General features: G+C 51.2%; 1 protein-coding gene across 1 annotated transcript in view; it reads right to left on the bottom strand.

Annotated features, from left to right (window-relative positions):
• Window positions 1–665: 665 nt before the first annotated feature.
• KCNJ5 (potassium inwardly rectifying channel subfamily J member 5) overlaps window positions 666–20,523 on the bottom strand; it is a 28,272-nt gene continuing 8,414 nt past the window's right edge. Inside the window, exons 2-3 of the mRNA XM_006072384.4 lie at window positions 8,421–9,359; window positions 666–5,012 (exon numbers count right to left, since the gene is read on the bottom strand). Of these exons, the coding sequence (XP_006072446.1) occupies window positions 4,690–5,012; window positions 8,421–9,357 (1,260 nt within the window). The 5' untranslated portion in view covers window positions 9,358–9,359 and the 3' untranslated portion in view covers window positions 666–4,689. The remainder of the gene's footprint in view (window positions 5,013–8,420; window positions 9,360–20,523) is intronic.

The following is a 20,523-nucleotide window of genomic DNA, read 5'->3' as shown; positions in this document are numbered from 1 at the left end:
TATTTAGGTAGTGTAGTCTGAATATTTAATGTAAAAACATGTGTGAGAATGATGTGGGGGATGGAATGAATGATCTAATAGGAGAAGGCACATAGCTTGCATGCTCTGGGTGATGGCGACCTCGCCCTGCTCTGTGTCTGGAGGTTGAGCCCTGATTCCTGTCTCCTCCTCCCCACTTTGCTCAGACTATCACCTCCACTCCAGTTAAGATACTGATATCCCTGGAGAAGGGCATGGCAACCCATTCCAGTATTCTTGCCTAGAGAATCCCATGGACAGAGAAACCTGGTGGGCCCATAGGGTTGCAAAGAGTAGGACACGATTGACGCAACTTGACATGCACACACTCAGTGTTTCTAGGGGCTTCCCTGATGGCTCAGCAGGTAAAGAATACACCTGAAATGCAGGAGACACAGAAGATGTGGGTTTGATCTCTGGGTCAGGAAGATCCTCTGGAGGAGGAAAATGGCAACACATTCTAGTATTCTTGCCTGGAGTATCCCATGAACAGAGGAGCCTGGAGGGCTACAGTCCAAAGAGTTGGCTCAAAGGGTCGGGCATGGCAGTGCACGCACTAGTGAAAACAAGAAGGACAAGTTTGCTTAAACTGGCAGTGAATTGAACGGCAACCAACGGCTATCTACTTAAAATGAGAAAGAGTTCTGTAAGATCAAATCCACTTTATTGGATGAATTTTCAGCAGTGCAATGCTGTTCTTTTTAATGAGAAGATTGACAAGTCTTACACAGGGAGGAAGAGATTTGACATAGGAGTTTAAGAAGATGTGTTTAGCAAAAACCAAGTTGAGCAGAATAAGTGGCTTCTTCCCCAAAGCAATAATTCCCCATCTAATCTCTTTTCACAGCTCATTAATTCCCTTGGAATCAGAAAAAGGTGTTTCCCAATTATCCTGCCGTGGGAGAACATTGCTGGTGGATGGAAGCTGACGTCTACAGCACAGCACACAGGGGTGGCCAGGAGAGGTGGGGCTGTCTTCCTTCCTTCCTTCCAGGGAGCTCAGGCACTGCCCTGGGGGCAAGGGGTTTATGCAGGATGATGGCCCGTCTGTGTTTGGGAGGCTCTGCTCTGGGCCCCATGGTCCTGTGACTATCTATGGCCTTGAGCAACAGAATTAACATCTCTGAACCTCAGTTATCTCTTTGGCAGCAATGGGTTCCTAAGCGTTTCTCAGCAGGCTTTTGAGAATCACGCAGCATCTTCCGGGCAAGGACCTAACCCACGGGCACAAAGCCGGTGCACAGTAGAGGGTGTTTACCCAAAGATGTGTTCAGGGCATATTTTTAGGTGACAGCAGGCAACTTAAGAGGGAGGGGGAGTTGTTTTAGTTTGGGGCAACTTCAATACAGAAATTTCAAGTGTCTGTGGCTTTCAACTCTTGGAAGACCCAGGGCTGAGGCCTGTATGGAAGGCAGGCATGGGGCCAGAGTGTGACAGAAGGTGCTGGCTATTACCGATCACGAGCAGGAGAGCTCTCCCAGATGGATGAGGGCTCCTTCTCCTCCGTTAAGGCCAGCTGCTGCAGCTAGGACCTCGACCAGCAGAAGGAAATGACAGGAAGTGGGCTGACTGCACAGGGAGGGTGGCGTCTGGAGGGGAGAGTCATGGGCAAAGCTTGTTCAACCTGACCTGGGAACGGGTGTCTTTGGGCAAGGCCATGGAGACCTAGCAGGTGTCAGATGGATGCTGCGAGGATGAATGGAGAGGACTTACCTTCTTCTGAGCTCCTGGAGGCTTCACCCTTACAGGGGACGGTTCCAGAGCACACAGAAGTTGAAGCAAGAAGTTAGCTCCCAAGGCTTTAGGGTCTGACCGATGAGAATGTTCTTTGGGATTTTGGAAATGCTGAGGCTTGTGACTAGCCACCTCACAGCCAGCCTGGCTCACCTCTCTGTGACCCATCAGAGGTGATATGTGGGCTAAGAACCATGTGGCTAGGGGCTTGGACTCATAGGTGGCTTGTGGGTAGATTCAGTGTTTTTAAAGTGATCCACTGAGGTTCCAACCTTCATCAGACTCTACATTGAGTGAGTCCATGTTGATAGAAGAACTATCAGAAAATTACTTGTGGAGTGTTTCAGACTTTAGTTTGATCAGTTGGTCGCCAAGAAGGATTGCCTAGGGATACAAAAGGCAGCCTTCTTGCCTTTGAATTTTCTTGAGAAACAGCAGCTAAGGTGCACAGTGGGATTGCTACCCAGTTCACACCAGTGCAGAGGGCTCTGGCCCCTCTGGGGGCTTTTCAAGAGGATGGTGCCGGTCTCTTCTTTTCTGAGGCTCCACCATGTCTGCAGTTGGCTGAAACATGATGTGGCCTGGATTTGTGGGGGCTACCACAGAGCTAGGACACAGGGGAGTGACTCACGTGGCCACCTGGGGTTGCTAGGTGCAGGCAGGTGTGAAATAGCCCAGGACCCAGCCCGGCTGCAAGGCCTGCTTCTCCTGTAGTTTTCCCATCCTTGCTAACCTGCCTCAGTGAGCGCTCTAAACCTGCAGGCACTGACGGGTTTTGACGAAGGCAGCATTTAGATCTGGTTGGGTGGAGGGGAGGGGAACAAAACAGTCCTGCAGTGCAAGCCTTGGATCTCATGGGCTGAGGATGGGCACGCACTTCACAGTTCCAGCTATAGCTCAAGACCCCCAAGGCATCTAGTCTTAGTGTGCCAGGCTGCCCGCTCTCCTTTCCCTGGAGGACAGGATTCCAGCCCATTCCTGGTTCCCTCCACGACCTGCTTCATTACAGAGGGATGCCTGCCTGGAGTCAGGACTCAGTGCCAACCTGTAGGAACACCCTGCTCCTCCCTGCTTCCCGGCCCCACCTCTCCAGATCCAGCCCCTTGCCTGAGAACTGGGTCCCCTCCCCTGAGTGTGGCCGCCTGCCTCCTCTTCTTTGCAGCCCCAGCACCTGGAAAACCCAGTCTGCAATCCAAACCCAGTCCACCTGGCTCAGCCTTAACGTCCTACTCTGACTCCCTGGGGAGGTGCTTTGCATCCGGGGCAGAAAGAGGCTTCCCTTTTCAAAGGTCAGCCGAGAGCTCTGCCATGGTGGTGGGGAGGCCTCCACAGCTCTGTGGCCGGAACTTCTGACATCTCTCCAGGTCTAGGTCAGCTGACTGGAAGCCTGTCAGCCTCCACACACCAGATGTGCCCCATCACCATGACAGCTGCAGCGTCTGTCCGTCCTCTTCCTGCGCCTCCTGGCTGAAAGGGAAAGCCTTCTGCCATTGTTGGTTTTTTTGGCAGCACCACTTGGCCTGTGGGATTCTAGTTCCCCACCAAGCGGGATCCAGCCCTCAGCAGTGAAAGCGCAGAGTCCTAACCACTGGGCCATTAGGGAAGTCCCATGCCTTGCTGTTTTTAAGGCTCTTCTCCATTCAGCGCTCTCTTAATGTCCACCCCTTCTCTGATTCTCCGCATTTGCAAGGTGAGGATGGCACCCACCCCCCTTTTCTGGCCATCCTTCCTGCCCTCCCAGTCCAGCCACCTCATTAGACCCCCACCTGTCGGAGAGGAGACCCAGGGCAGCAGCACCAGCTCAGAGTCCCCCACCTCGGCTGGAAGGTGGCACCAGCCCTGCAGGCGCTTCTCCCTGGGCTTCACGTCCCTGCTTCACCTGGTAGCAAAGCTTGAAGTCAGCGATCTTGGTGACAGCTGGTGCCACTGCTCATTTTAAAATTCAGGTTTTGTTTGCCTTTCTCTGTGTGTCTTCCCTCCCCCTCCCTGCTTCAGCACCGACTGGCTCATCTTGCCCTCTGGCCACAGCGTTCTCCCTGGATGGATCACATCATGGGCTCCGAGACTGTGCGGGAAACCACAGTGAAGGTGAGAAGCACTTTGAGATTCTTGGGGCCAGATGTCCTAGCACAGGTCCAGCTGCTGGGGTTCTCTCTTTGGTGGGAGGTGCAGGCACGGTATGGCTGGGGCGGCCAGGAAGTGACCTCCGACTAAACATCACCCTAAGGAGAGCAGTGGTCTGCAGGCTACATTGGACCCACAGAACACAGCAGGGAAAGCACACACTTCACAGGTAATGCTGAGATCCAGCGGTGAGGGCCTTAGCGCTCTGAGTGGTCACTGGTGGCAGATTTGCAAGGAATTCTAGACCCAAACCACCGAGGTCTGTGAGCTCCCCTGGGAACCAGGGATTGGAGCCTCCAGATTGGAGGAGTCTCCCACCCTGAATCCACAACAGGCTCCATGATGGCTGGAATGAGGGGAAGGGGGCAGCAGCCTTCTCTAGGTGTCAGCCCTCGGCGGGAGGGGGCTGCCGCTTGGTCCGTGAAACCCCAAGAGGAAGGTGATCCGGGCCAGTTGGCAGAGAGAGGTGTGAGGACAAAGGTCACCTGGGTGTTTCACTGTGAGACAAGCCCTCCTGGTCTGGCCCTTAGCCCGTGTGACAGAGGCCAGGGAGGAGAGACAGCACTGCCGTGGGGACCAGCTGGAAGCCACCTGCTCCAGTAGATCCTGGGCTGGGAGGTGCCAGGACTCGGTTACTACTCCTCCCTACAGAGCCTTAAAGGCTCCTGGCCACCCCCACCCCCCAAACAGCACACTCAGCACATTCACACAACCCAGCCCACTCAGCCCTTCAACCCCAGCCCCGCAGCCTCTGTGCTTGTGAGAAGGGAGCACAGAGGGGAATGAGGGGAGGTCACGGGGAGAGTGCCGTCCTCACGCAGAGCCCTTGGTCTCCTGGGACCCACTCAGACCCTCAGGCTCTTCCTCTCCTTCCTGCTCCGCCTCTGCACCCAGCTCTGCTCCAACGCAACCCCCCGGCAGTGGGGGGCTGGGGTGGTACTGCAGGAGCCGGCCTTCCCGCTTCATTTCTGCCAGCTCCTTGGCACAGCAGCTGGGCGTGTTGGTTTCATAGGTGTCGTGGAAGGTGTTGTAGTCCACCTCATAGAAGCCCTTTTCCAAGGTGAGGACTGGTGTGAACCGGTGGCCCCAGAGCACCTCGGTATCCATGTAGGAGCTCCGTGCTTGGCAAGTCATGCCTGGGTGCACAGAGGGCACATGTATTAGGAGTGGCCACAGCCTTCCATCCATTATCCATCCATCAGCCCATCATCCATCATCCTTCTATCCATCCATTCAACATCTTTCATCCATCTGTGCATCTATCCATCATCTATCCATTCATCCAGCCATCCATCCATCATCTTTCATCATCCATCCATTCATCCACCCATCCATTCATTCATTACTGATCCATCAATCCACCCACCCAATTATCCACCCAATCATTCATCAACCATATGTTGAATATCAGCTTTGTGCTAAGCACGATGGAGACATAAAGCTGAATAAGATACAACCCTTGCCCTAAAGAGCTCAAGGTGTGATGGAGGCAGAAAATTAGAAATTAACAATGCAAGATTGTGGAGTAGGTGCCTAGAGACGGGAGTGAATAATTCAGGAATGGACATGGTTCCTGAACATGCATTAAGTTCTAGAAGACCGAGACAAGAAAAGATGAGGAAAGTTTGAACAAAGATAAATTCAGAGTGGCTCAACCCAGAGAAGCTGACAGGCATTTAGAATACACAGGGTTGTTTGGGGTGGATCCATACGGGCAAAAGCCTACATGTGTGTACACACACACCCCCACGGATGTGTGTGCACACACACACACAGCATGGCTCCTTGGTTGGAGCATGCTCCAATGCCCCCATTCCCTGTCGGCTCAGCCCTGGCTTGCCTATGTTATTTTTAGGTGCTGCTTTCTCTCCAGAGAGGACAGCTTTGTTTATGGATGAGGACGCCTCTGTCCTCAGGGTCACAGGGAAGCAGTTTTCTGATATTTAATCTTTCGGCTGAGGAAGGTCCTGGCTTGTGCTCTTTGAAAACTGAAGGAAATGTCTGCTTAGCACCCCCTCTCCCCAGTTTAAATGTTCTCTGGCAGGGGTCTCATGCACCCCAGACCCACAGAGCGCCAGGTAACCCCAGTGGACCCCACGTGCTCTTGGCTCGCGGGGTTCCGTCTGCTCCAGATGTCTCCCCTCGGTCCTTGGACAACCCCCAGCTCAGCAGAGGTGTAGAAACCCATGCTGGGCACTGACCAGTGCAAACACAAGCCAAAGATCTGCAGGCTTGGGGAATTCAGGAAACACAGCGAGACTGGACCTCCGTGGACACTTTGGACCAAGCCTCCTGGGGTCTTCCTGCCCTTCTTCCGTCCCACCTCTTGGAAGGGGGCTGTTCTATGACTGGAAACCCACCAGTGTGCCTGGCAGTCAGCTTGCAATGCATTTGGAAAGGACAGAAGCCGCTCTGGGTGGCAGGCACTGTGCTTCACACACACCCCTCCGTTTCATCATTTAACCCCTTCCCTTGTGAGCCTCTGAGGTTTGTTATCTTCATCCTGCTGGTGAGTTGAGCAACCTGCCCAAACTCACATGTGCAGGCTGCACAGAGCTGCGCCAGTCAAACCTCGGCCTGAACTCATAGCCTGTGCTTGGTTCCATGAATGTGGCAACCAAGCTTCTAAAGTGGCTGAGATCAGAGCCCAACTGGGTGGCAGTCTCCCTCTCTTTCCTCCCTGCAGAACTAGAGTAACCCAGGCCATGGGAAGAGAGGAGGGCAACCAGATGGGGTAGGTCAACTGAGGGACCTGACTCTGAGGAGTCATGCTGGGAGAGGTCAGTGAGTGGCAGTGAAGGGCCGGCAGAGAGGAGAAGTATGGTAAGGCACTGCTTTCCTACCTGTCCCCACATTCCCGAGCTGACCTTTGTGGCCTCAAAATGGAGCTCTTTCCCCAGAATCTCAGCCCATGTTCTGGTCTGACCCTGGCTCCAAGGATGGCGTGACCTGCAAGCTCCCAGTGGTAGAAGGAGAGTCCACCCCCCTGTCCTGTCCCAAGGGTTCCCCGGCTGCCACCATATGCCGCCTGGCCAGCCTGGGTCCCCGGCAGATGGCTGAGCAGCTCCCCTTGCCTGGGTCCCTGGAGCCTGTTCACACCCCAGAGGTTTTGCTCCACTCGGGAAGGTCTGTCTGTGGCTGCCCTATCCGAGCCGCCCACCCAGCCCCCCGAGAGGCCAGGAAGGCTTGTTTGGCCACCTTTGCACCAGGCCCCCAAACTTATGGGGGGCAGTGTGGTGTGGCTGACAAACTCTAGATGCCTGAGTGACAGCCCCAAATACGACAGATCCTCCTGTCTGCATGAAGCAGCTTCCACATCTGTGAAACAGGGTCGCAGCCAGCCCTCCAGTGCCGTTGCCAGATTAGAAAAACATATATATTCTCAGCTCCAGTGAGTTTTCTATGAGTCATCCTTAGGGCCAGGCCAGGTGCTCAGATGCCTCTGTGAGTGAGAAAGGAGGGCAGGAAGAAGGGGGAAGCAGAGGAGGGCCCACAGTTAGCGGGGCTCCCTTGCCCAGGGAGTGTGGTGGGGATATGGGCTCCCCCAGGCCTTGGCTTCCCTGAGCCCCACACAGAGCTGGGAGGTGGGAAGCGCTCAGCTGCCATGAGTCAGTCGCTGGGCAGGGAGGTGCTGGCCGGACACGTGTGAGTGTGATACACTGTCTTCTGCACACACCCATGTTCACAGAGCCCCTTCCACAGGGAAGCTGAGGGACAGCCTGCCCCACAGGGGCCTAAGGGTGTGGGACTTGGGAGTCTCTCCCAGAAGAGGATTCTGTGACTTTGGGACTCACCCTGTCCTTGCCTCGGGTGGCGATTCACATGTAAAGACCTGCACATCCTCCTGTAAGAAGCCCGTTCACCTTTGTTCAATTCAGAGTTTCTCAAAGTTATGTGCTCACAGAACCCCCTTTGGATGACACCTCTGGGGAGGGAAGGACAGGTGGTGTAGCCTGTTGGAAACCAGGCTTTGGGTCACCTGGCTTTGGCCTGCATCCTGGTTCAGTGACTTAGGAGCACTTACCTCTCTCTGTCTCTGTTTCTACACCTGTACCTGAAGGAAAACCATCTCACTCAATAAGCTACTGTGCGCTTAGAGTCTAGACCATGCCCAGACATTGGGGGGGGGGGGGTTCAACACACATTTTGTGTGTGTGTGTGTGTGTGTGTGCGTGCATGCTTGGTTGTATCTGATTCTTTGCGACCCCATGGACTGTAACCCACCAGGCTCCTCTGTCCATGGATTTTTCAGGCAAGAATACTGGAATGGGTTGCCATTTCCTTTTCCAGGGGATCTTCCCAACCCAGGAATCAAACCCACACCTCCTGCATTGGCTTGGGTTCTTTGCCAGGGAGCCACCAGGAAGTCCTGACACACATTATCTGCTCTCATAATTCCATCCTGAAGATCACCATTTGTGGGGTGGGGCTGATTGAGCTGCCGCCTTCAGGCTGCACCTTCTGGAATCAGCAGGGGTCTGAACACCAGGGCCGGGGAGGGGATGGGGAGGGGCTGGGAAGGAGAAGGGGCTGGGGAGGCTCACCTGTGGCCTCCACCATCCCTTCCAGGATGACCACGACCTCGAACTCCTCCTGGGTCAGTTGGGCCCGTGACATCTCCCAGAAAGGGCTCTTCTCGTTGATCTCGTGACAGATGATGAGCGGGGAAACCAGGAAGAGGCGGTCGTCCCCCGTGTCGAAGCCCACGTTGATGTCGGTCTGGTTCAGGGGGATGAACTCGCCCTCCTTGGTCTGCCGGGACTTGATGAGCTTGGCGCGGATGGAGGCCTCCACAATGTGCGAGTTGCGAAGGTCGCCCACGCGGAACATGAGACAGAGCTTCTCGTCTCGAAGTGAGATGACGGCGTTGTTGGAAAACATGAGGGTCTCAGCTCTCTTCTTGGGCTGGCTGATCTTGACGAACATGCACCCCACCATGAAGGCGTTGACGATGGAGCCGAGGATGGCCTGGACCAGCAGGAGGACGATGCCCTCCGGACACTTCTCCGTGATCACCCGAAAGCCATACCCGATGGTGGTCTCCGTCTCGATGGAGAACAGGAAGGCAGACACGAAGCCGCTGAGGTTCTCTACACAAGGGATCCACTCCCGGTCCCCGACGTGGTCCAGGTCACCCCGGATGTAAGCAATGAGCCACCAGATGAACCCGAAGAACAGCCAGGTGATGGTGTAGACCATGGTGAAGACAAGCAGGTTGAAGCGCCACTTGAGGTCCACCAGGGTGGTGAAGAGGTCGCTCAGGTAGCGGTAGGTCTCCTGGACGTTGCCGTGATGGACGTTGCACTTGCCGCTCTTCTCCATGTAGCGCTGCCTCGGCTTCTTGCCCTCTGACAGGAGGCGCGTGCGGTCGGTGGCGATGGGGATGTAATCTCGGGCCTGTTTGGGAATCTTCTTAGGGTCCCTGGGAGTGACCCCAATCTCCATATCCTGGTTCATGGCATTCCTAGAATCACCAGCCATGACTGGGATGCATTGAATTTAAAAAGACATTGTCATATGGCCAATAAGCAATGAAAAGATGCTCAACGTTGCTAATTGTTAAAGACATGCAAATCAAATCTACAAAGAGGTACTACCTAACACCAGTCAGAATGGCCATTGCCAAAAAGTCCATAGATATTAATAATAAATGCTGGAGAGGATGTGGAGAAAAGGAAACCCTCCTACAAAGCTGTTGGTGGGAATGTGAATTGCAGCCACTATGAAAAACAGTATGGAATTTCCTCAAAAAACTAAACAAGGAGCTGTCATACGATCCAGCAATCCCATGCCTGGGCATATACCTGGACAAAACTAGAATTTGAAAAATTACATGCACCCCTATGCTCAAAGCAGCATTATTTACAATAGGCAAGATACAGAAACAACATAAATGTCCATCAATAGATGAATAAAGAAGATGTGATACACACACGCACACGCACACACACTCAGGAATATTACTCAGCCGTCAGGAGTGGAATACTCTTTTGCAGAGTGTAATACCATTTGCAGCAACATGGATGGACCTAGAGATTATCATACCAAGCAAAGTAAGTCATAAAGAGAATGACAAATACCATACCATATCACTTATATGTGAAATCTAAAATATGATACAAATGAACATATCTGAAACAAAACAGGGTGGTTGCCAAGGAGAGGGGGTGAGAGAGGGGTGGAGAGGGAGTTTGGGATTAGCAGATGCAAACTTATATATAGGATGGATAAACAACAAGGTCCTACTGTGTAGCACAGGGAAATATATTCAGTATCTAGTGACAAACCATAATGGAAAAGAATATATATGTATATAACTGAGTTACATAACTGAATATATATGTATATAACTGAGCTGTACAGAGGAAATTAGCACTCCATTGTAAATCAACTATACTTCAATAAAATTTTAAAAAGACATCCTCAGTGAAGTAGACTGTTCTCATTCACAGAAACCCTAAACTTCAAGGTCACTCTGCCTTTGTGTGCTCAAAGGGCTCCCCTCTACTATACACTGGACCAGTATATGTGGACCAGAGGCAGCCCGGGGAATGCTCAGGGCAGGGATCCTGTTTTCTGGATCCTATATTTGTTTTTATTCCAGGTGCCTAGTGCAGGTTTTACCATACAATGGAAGTTCGATAGTTATTTACTGAACAAATAAATGAACACATTCTAGATGCAAACTTCATGCTTACTGTTTAAAAGCTTTAAAGAAAGCTGGGAGAAATTATTTTATTTTATTAATATCTATTTATTTGGCTATGCTGGGTCTTAGTTGCGGCGTGCAGGATCTAGTTCCCTGACCAGGGATCGAACCTGGGTCCCTAGCTTTAGGAGCAAGGAGTCTTAGCCCCTGGACCACCAGGGAAGTCCCTGGGAGCAATTTTTTTTAAGAGTAATTGCAACACTTTATTAAACGCCTGCTGTGTTCCATGCTAGATAGGTACAGTCACTTGTTATCACCACGACAACCTGTTGAGAGCTTGTAATCTCCGTTATAGAAACACCACTCAGGCATCAAGTTTATTTCTAAGTCTGTCTCCCTCTTTAGAATGTGAGCTCCCCATGCCTCATGCTCAATTTGGGGCCTGTTTTGTTCCCTGATACATTCCAAGTACCCAGAGCACAGCCTGGCACGTATTAGACACTTAAAAAGTAGTTACTGAATAAATGGATGAACAACTAAGAACTATGAGTCCCAATAGTCCCATATAGCGAAGGACAGGGAAGCCTGGTATGCTTTGTGTCCATGGGGTCACAAAGAGTTGGACATGACTGAACGACTGAACAGCAAGAACAACATGAGTCCCAAACAGGAGAGGTGACATCTAGGTGGAAGAGCTGATATTTGGGTTCCAGCCGGTCGGGCCCAAAGCTGTGCTCTTTTATCCCTCCCTATTTCCGTTCTTTGGAGAAGGCAATGGCACCCCACTCCAGTACTATTGCCTGGAAAATCCCATGGACGGAGGAGCCTGGTAGGCTGCAGTCCATGGGGTCGCTAAGAGTCAGACACGACTGAGCGACTTCACTTTCACTTTTCATTTTCATGCATTGGAGAAGGCAGTGACAACCCACTCCAGTGTTCTTTCCTGGAGAATCCCAGGGACAGCGGAGCCTGGTGGGCTGCTGTCTATGGGGTCGCACAGAGTCGGACACAATTGAAGCGACTTAGCAGCAGCAGGATCTCCTTTCTCGTTATATGAGATCTTAGCAGAGGACAGAAAGGAAAAGGCAGCATGTGTCTGATTCACCCTGTGGTCACTCAAACCGTCTGAGCGGGAAGTCGGGCTGTCTGAGCACTTATTAATATAACAAATTGCTGTTTAGACTCGCCATTATAAATTCTGATACAGTAATTCCCTGCTCTATGAGAAATCGAGATAGGCAGGATGCTAATGCCCCAAGGCTTTCAAAAGGGTTGTAAAATATTTTTGGACTATATCTAGTGCTAAGTTGCTTCTGTCATGTCTGACTCTTTGTAACCCTATGCACTGTAGCCCACCAGGCTCCTCGGTCCAGGGGATTTTCCAGGCAAGAATATTGGAGTGGGTTACCACTTCCTACTCCAGGGGATTTTCCAGACCCAGGAGTTGAACCCAGGTCTCCTGCATTGGCTACCGGGTTCTTTACCAGTATGGTGCACCTAGAATCCTGTAGAACTCTATCTACAGTGTTTCTGATATGTTGCTCTCAGACATTAAAATGCTCTAACCCAGATGGGAAGGAAATCTAAAAGAGAGGGAATATATACATATGTAAAACTGATTCACTTTGCTGTACCGCAGAAACTAACCCAGTATTGTAGAGCAATCATACTCCAATAAAATCATACTCCATCTTATTTTAAAAGATGCTCAAAGATTCTGATGAACCTGGGCGGAACCATAAGACTCTGTAGCCAAGAGCAGCAGCTTCAGTTCCTGCCCAGTTCCTGCCCAGTCCTGAGCCAGTTATGAAATCAATATTGTTTGATTTCATTTAATCCTCACAATAGAGTCTCACACTAGTACTGTTATCATCCTCTGTTTTCAGACAAGGAAAAGGAATCGCAGGTGGTAAATGACCAACTTAGGTTTTGGATCTAGGTCTGTCTGGCTCTAGCCCAGGGGCTCACAGTACCCACCAAACAATGGCCTGCAGTCATTGAGAGTCTAAGGCTCTGGCTTAGACCAATGGGCTGTTCTTTCTAGAAAGTTCTAGGAGCTTCTAATTCTGGGGATATCATCACTCAGCCCTTCTTCTTTCTAAGCATGTTCTTGATTTTGCAGTAACTCTCCTTCCCAGAGAACCAGGTCCCCGATGGAACAACCTAGATGTATGTTCTATAAGCCATGAGCTAACTGCCTTGCTGACTGGTTGAGGAAGTTCTCACTGCTGCCTGGGTGGCTGCTGCAATTTCAAGATGACCTTTCAAATATCATATTGAAGGGTCCTCAGAAGTGCTGTTTGTCAGAGACATCCGCTGGCCATTTCCTATTCCGCACAGGCCACCTGCTCCCTGTCCTCTGTGTGGCAGTTACAGAGATAAATGAAACGAGAAAGAATGGTTGGTGCCGCTTTGCAAAAACCCAAGCATGATCTCACTCTGGCCCTTAGCTAGGAGACTGTTTACTAAGTCCCAACCAGAGGTGCCCAGAAACAAGGAGAAATGCTGCTGATGCTGAGGTTCCGGGTGCTCCTGGGGACCCCAGCTGCTGGAACCCAGATGGGGGGTCCACTGGGAGTGCTTCCTTTGGCTTCCCCAGCCTCTGACACTGGGCAGGGCGGGCTCAGTACCCACAAGAATGAGTCACGGACAAGAAAGCACACTCTCTGCCCTCAGCTCTTTCAGGAGGGCAGCCTGAAAACCACTGATTTTCTGCACTGTTTCCTTCTTTATTTTTAAACCTACTTTCATACGTTCTTGCAGGAGAAAGCCTTGTCTGTACTGGAAACAGAAAAAAATAAAAGGCTTTCTGGGACACCTCTACCCAGATCAGAAAACTTCTTGGGTCCAGCAGACAGGAAGAGTGGTCGATTTCTGATGTGATGCTGGCACCCATTCTCCAGGTGAGCGAGAATCATCACAGGAGGGATCACCCGCTCAACCCAGGGCGAGACCTGGATTCCAGCCTAACATCCAACACACCTGCTCTGGGATCCAAAGAGAAACAGCCTTAACTTTCTCTGCCTCAGTTTCTTTTTTAAAGTTGTTTATTTATTGTTGGCTGTGCTGGGTCTTCGTGCTGTGCACGGGTTTTTCTCTAGTTGCGGTGAGCCGGCTTCTCATTGTGCTGGCTTCCCTTGTTGCACAGCATGGGCTCTTGGGCTCTTGGGCTTCAGCAGTTGCAGCTCTCAAGCTCTAGAGTGCAGGCCGAGTAGTTATGGTGCACAGGCTTATTTGCTCCAGCGCATTTGGGATCTTCCCAGACCAGGGGTAGTACAAGTGCTCCCTGCACTGGCAGGTGGATTCTTTACCACTGAGACAACAGGAGAGCCCTGTTTGCCTCAGTTTGATCATGGACACTCAGGGAAAGAATATATGAAAAAAAAATAAATAAGTGTAAGCACAAACTTTCCTTGAATTGAAATTTAATGCAATTGCACAGTAACCTCATTTTATTTTATTTTTAAAGATTTTTTTTTAATATGGACCATTTTAAATGTCTTTATTGAATTTGCTACAATATTGTTTCTGTTATATGTTTTGTTTTTTTGGCTGCAAGGCATATGAGCTCTTAGCTCCGGGACCAGGGACTGAATCCATACCCCCGGCATTGGAAGGTGAAGTCTTAACCATGGACCACCAGGGAAGTCCCATACCCCATTTTAAAGAAGAGAGAGGCAGGGAGCATCTGAGTCTGATACTTTAAGGCCCCGTGTGCGATCTGTAGGGCAGGTGTCAGGCATGGAGCCTCAACTACCTGATTCCTACTTAGTGTTAGTGGCTAAGTCATGTCAGACTCTCTGCAACCCCATGGACCGTAGCCTGCCAGGATCCTCTGTCATGGGATTCTCCAGCAAGAATACTGGAGTGGGTAGCCATTCCCTTCTCTAGGGGATCTTCCTCACCCAGGGATCAAACCTGGGTTTCCTGCATTGCAGGCAGATTCTTTATCATCTAAGGCACCAGGGAAGCCCCAAATTACTTACAGTAAGCAAATTGCCCACAGTAGAAATCTCAGTCTCCAGTGCTGTGGGCTCAAGTCGAAAGGGTTTTCATGGACAATGAAGATTCTTTAATCAGATTTTCAAGATCCTCTGTATTAATTTATGCATTCACAGAACAAGCACTAATTGAAGAGCTATTTGAGTCCAACTCCTGCGCTCAGAGCTGGTAATAAAGCAGGAAGGTGAGTGCAGGCCCAGGCCTTGTATGCTTTGTATTCTAGCCTTGCCTCTTTGAACCCAGATGTCTGTGGAGAGAGAAGCAGGGAGAAAGCGTGGGCCTGGCCGAGGCGAGCCGAGTGTGGGCACTGCTTTCTTCAGGGCCAGGGAGAGGCCATGACGTGAGCAAATCCTATTCAATGTCATCAAGGCCAATATTGCTCTTCATCTTTCATCCTCTCCTACACCCTGAATGGAAAGTTGTGCCCAGACATGATTAAAGCTCCTGGGAGAGGCAGAGCTTCAAGTCCAGCAAACTGGTTTAGTCTCTTTGAAATAAAAACACAAGTGGAGAAAGAATCAAAAGAAGAAAACTCAAAGGAAGTTGTATTTCAGAGGATGCAGTCCTTAATCTGACATCCATTTAAATGCACCTCTGTATTAAGAATTTCAAAAAATATCTCCCACCCAACCCCCAGTGAAAGAAAACTCTGTGTCATTGGGTGCTTTAGGAAGTCGTGGACACAGCAGCTTGACAGAAACTGCAAGTGGGGACCAGCAGGGTATCCTGAAGACAGCTCTGGCCTGGGAGCCTTGTCTCAGACTCAGTTTCCGACTGTGAAACGGGCATAGCAGGTACCCTTAGCAATATCTTCCTTTCTCTCTTAGATGTGCTGGGTCAAAGTCTGAGTTCCCTCGGATTTGGGATGAGATTGGAGGAAGAATATTGGGGGTTTCCCAGGTGGTGCTAGTAGTAAAGAATCTGCCTGCCAATGTAGGAAATGCAAGAGACACGGGTTTGATCCCTGGATCGGGGAGATCCCCTGGAGAAGGGAATGGCTACCCACTCCAGTATTCTTGCCTGGGAAATCCCAGAGGAACCTGGAGGGCTACAGTCCATGGGGGGTCACAAAGAGTCGGACACAACTGAGTGAGCATTGGAGGAACAGTATTGGAGGGGAATATGTTCACTTCTCAGACCGAGATAACTGCATACTATGCTGTATTAATCTATACAGTTGTACTGCTTACTAAATATGAAAAGACTCCTAAATGGCTGATGAATAAGTTGCCCCAGTGCCCTCAAGGACCCTCAATGTAAGCAGGGAGAATAAAAAGTCTTATCAGCAGAGTACGCACTGGGAACAGAGAGGGCACATGAAAGCAGGCAGAATTCTGAGAGGGCCCCACGATTCCTGCCCCCAGACACTCCCGATGCATCCCCGGATGTGGGGACAGGATTCTCAGTCCAGTGATAGGGCTGTGTTCTGGTTCAGTTGACTCTAAGCAAGGAGGATCATCTGGGGTGGGCCAGACCTCATCAGATAAGCCCTTAAAAGGACTGGGCTCTTCCTGAAGCAGAAGCCTGAAAGCACAAGAAGAATTAGATGGACAGACATTCCCTTTGTGGCTGTAAAGATGGAGGAGGCCACATGGCAAGGAATGTAGGTGAACCCCAGAAGCTGAGTGCATCCCCTTGTTGGCAGCCAGCAAGGAAACAGGGACTTCAGTCTGACAACCACAAACAAGGAAATCTTGCCACAACCACAGGGGCTGGAAGAGAACCTGAGCTCCAGAGGAGATGCGCCTGCAGGCTGCCTGCCTGGAGCCTGGTGCAGAAACAGCAGTGAGACAGGCTGGGGCCAGCAGAGAGAAAAGTCCGGGGGAGCCTTGGAGGGGTTGAGGGGAAGGGTGGTGGTGGCGCTGGCTCAGAATCTGATGGTGGAGCCCTTCTTGGCCCGGAAGGAATCAGCCAGTGGTCCCAGCCAGTCAGAGCCTGGGCCCAAACTGCCCGGATGCGCTGGCTTCTCCCAGGGGGCCAGCCCTGGTTTCCCAGCTTTTGTAATTACTAACCTTAAAAGCAAAAAAAAAAAAAAAACAAACAAAAAACAAAGCTCTATTGAGTGCATTCTGAGACTTAATGGCAAAGAACTCAGAAGTAACACATCTTAAAAATACCCATCAGGTAATTTGTTTAAAAATCCTCTCATTTTGTAGCTATTTTTTTCTTATCAACTTAGGTGGGAGTCTATTTTTTATTTCCTGGATGCCTGGTGGTTTTACTCTTTGAGTCCACATTCAGAAAGTATCTGGGTGACAACATATGTGATACCACACGTGTGAAAGCCCATTGGAAACTGTGACGCACAAGATTCATTCATTCATTCATTTATTCGTTCAGTGAGTCGGTGACCCTCCACTGAGCATCACCTACAAATGCACATGATGGCTCAGGAGCAGAGGTTGTAGGGGATGTAGCAGCACATCACCCCTTTTCTTTGCTTTCCATGCACAAATGTTTTGTTAAAATGCAGATTCTGATACAGTAGGTCCGGGGTTCCTAGACTCTGCATTTTTTCCCAGCAGCTCCCAGTGACCTTGATGCTGCTGGTCCTCAGGCCAGTCTCCCTGGGTGCCCCCTGTGATCAACTGGGAGCTGGATGCCATGCTGACTGATGCCTGGAAACCCGACCCAGGCCATTCTAACGGGCAACAGAGACTAAGGACCCCTGCTCGATGTTCTGTCCTCGTGGAGCTTACGCACTGGTGGGGACTAACAGGCAAAAGATGCCGCAGAGAGTGACAGAGGGGCGAAGGCGGGGTTCCTGACTCAGCTCGGCCTGAGCGGCTGAGGAGGCTCAGGAAAGGCTTGGCGAAGAGGGTGCCCAGTGAGTGGAGTGAGGTGATCCTTCTTGACATGAGATAAAGGAGTGGGCAGTCACAAAAGCTCACTCACTGGGACTTCGCTGGTGGTCCAGTGGTTAGAACTCATGCCTCCAGTGCAAAGGGTATGCATTTGATCCCTGGTCAGGGAACTAAGATCCCACTTGCCATGTGGCATGGCTAAAGAATGAAAACAAAAAATTGGATCTTTAAGTAAAAATAAAACAAAAGGAAAAGAAAAGCTCACGTACTAAACATCCGTGACTGGCCATCTCTGTGCCGGGTGCCTTTTATGCAGAGTCTCATTTAATGCTCAAACACATCTATTAAGTCAGTTTTAGCAGCTTCATGTTCAGATCATAAAAGCAGAGTGATTAAGTAACTCGCTTAAGGCCGTTCAGTTATTAAGTGGCAGAATTGGGCACATTTGATTCCAAAGCCTCTAAACGGAGCTCTGAAACACCTGGCCGAGGAGGAAGCCGACGACACATCCTGATCCGTGCTTGGAAACCAGTTCATGATTTTGCCCAGGCTGCCGCGTAGAGCTGGGGCCAGCATCCCTCTCCTGCATCCACCCTCCGGCTTTTGTCCCCAGCTAAAAGCCCCCTGTTTGTGCTTACAGAGGCTCCTGGACTTTTTCTCACCACAGCAGTATCCGCTCACACAGGTCTCTAATTGCTCCAAGGAGACAGGGTGCCAGGCAACACATGGTATCCTGATACAGTCCCCGAGAGCTCCTTTGACTCCCAGAAGCATCTCTGTCTGGACTCCCTGGTCCCTTCCAGACCAGAGACCACGAGCTGGCAGTCACTGGTCTCACCTTGAACAACTCTGGCTGGATGGTACTTCATTTCAGGTGTGTCTGCCTCTGCCAGGAGGGGGGTGAATACCTGTCCCTCCTGAGTGAGGAGGGCACGCTGTGGTGACCAGAATCCAGGAGGCTGGTACCCAACTCTGCTGCCTCCAAAGGCAGGTGAGTGAGGTCAGTGAGATGAGCTGCTGCTTCTCTGACCACAGACACACTGCATGTGCATACTGACCAGACAACCCGCTTGCTCCTCATTGTTTTTGTCTCATCGTGTCTGACTCTTGTGACCCCACAGACTGTATGTAGCCTGAGGGTAGGGTCGTCTCCTTAGAAACCAAGAACTCCAAAGTCAGGGAGGATTCTTACTGTCTTGCGTGCATGCACGTGTGCTCAATCACTTCGTTCATATCCAACTCTTTTGAGACCCCATGGACTGTAGCCTGCTAGGCTCCTCTGCCCATGGGATTCTCCAGGCAAGAATACTGGAGTGGGTAGCCATTCCTTTCTCCAGGGGATCTTCCCAACCCAGGGATTGAATCTGGGTCTCCTGCATTGCAGGTGGATTCTTCACCATCTTAGCCACCAGGGAAGCCCATGGTAAATGCAATCACCAGGGAAAAACATGGTAAATGCAACCAAAACTTGCTCTGGGTTTTGGGGACACGATAGGGAGTGGTGGGGACTTCGGGGAGTACACATGCGCAGGGGGCAGCCTTACTCAGCTCCAGCTAATACTCTCGTGCAAGACTGCGGAGCTGCTGCTGCAAGATCTTCAACTTTCTTTTTCCAGAAAAGCTAGAAATGAAGACTTTTAAACAAGAAATCTGTTTTTCAATGTTGACAACTAATTGAACAATTTTTGAAACAGCAAGCGAGCCAAAGAAAATCCATCTGTGAGTCAGATTCAGTCTGTCAGCAGCCAATTCATACTCCTGGTTTCCCCATTCAGAGAGACTCCTCCCCATGTGGACACGTTGCCTTGAACTGAGTTAGGCTGATTGTGGTGTTAAGGGTTGTTGTGGTAATGCCAATAAATTCTCCTCCGAGCTCTCCTGTTTGCACTAAGGAGTCTGCCATGAACACAGCCTGTCAATCTTCAGTACAAAGGAGCCAGGAGGCCAACGCAGGTGTCACACGGGAGAAGTGGGAACTGGCTCAGTTCCCACCATTCCTAACCAGCCCCATCTCCCCGCCCACAGCTTTGTTCCTCCTCAGTCCCCTCTGTTACGCAGAGGGCTGCCATGGCCCTGCTCTTCTCACCATACATCCTCTGTCTACCTGCCTTCTCCTCCCAGTCACACATCTTGCAAATATGCTACAGGGAACAGGGACCCAGGGAGGCATGACATCCTCTGCTTCGCTGATGGCAAAAGTGGCTCCCAGTGGGAAGAGATCCTGACTATAGATGCTTCGAGAAGGTGGTGGGAGTGTCCTGGGAGGGTGCTATGGCGGTGGGGTATGAGGTAGTTTCTGGCTGGGCTGTAGTGGATGCTGATTACCAGCCACGAGGAGATCCTGGAATAGGAAGCCTGTAGGGCTCTGTGGGAGGAGTGGGGCAGACCTAGGGGCTGGTTTGTGCCTAGGATGTTCCTTGCTCTCTAGGGTTCACAGAAAGCGTACTCCTTTTAACCCTGCTCCAGGGGCTTCCCTGGTGGCTCAGTTGGTAAAGAGTCTGCCTGCAATGCAGGAGACCTGGGTTCGATCCTTGGGTTGGGAAGATTCCCTGGAGAAGGAAATGGTAACCCACTTCAGCATTCTTGCCTGGAGAATTCCATGGACAGAGGAGCCTAGTGGGCTACAGCCCATGGGGTCCCAGAGAGCTGAACCTGACTGAGCGACTAACATTCTCACTTTTCATTTTCAGGCCCAGTGCCCAGGAAAGAGGATGCCACAGCTCACTGGATGTTGGCACCCCTCTCTCTGGGATGCACAACTGTCCTGTGACTGCACGGGGGATGGGGCACGTGCCAGGAGAAAGGCGGGGGGCTCCCAGTGGGATAGGATGGAGGAAGAGGCCCTGCTGAATGGGACCCTTGGTCACTGCGATGACTTGCACATCGCAGTCCTGACTGCTGAGCTGCAGAGGCCACTGCAGAGGGGCTGCTGTGAAAGGTGGGGGCGCTCAGGTGGGGAGCACCCTGCTGCATCCCACTTTCAGGATGACCTTCCTTGGGTAGCTGTCGCAGACTCCCAGGTCCCACCTGCTCAGGCATCCCCGCCTCCCTCCCAGGGGAGCCCTTGCATCTGGCCCCTTAGCACGAGACTAAGGGGACTTAGCACGGGACTACCGTTTACAGCAAAGTCAAGGTGTGTGTGGTTGCAGGGTTGGGCTGCTCCCAGGGTAAGTCAACTGTCCCTAGGTTTGA

Source organism: Bubalus bubalis, chromosome 5 (genome assembly GCF_019923935.1).
Source record: "Bubalus bubalis isolate 160015118507 breed Murrah chromosome 5, NDDB_SH_1, whole genome shotgun sequence".
NCBI lineage: Eukaryota > Metazoa > Chordata > Mammalia > Artiodactyla > Bovidae > Bubalus > Bubalus bubalis.
This window is presented reverse-complemented; position numbering and strand designations above follow the sequence as displayed.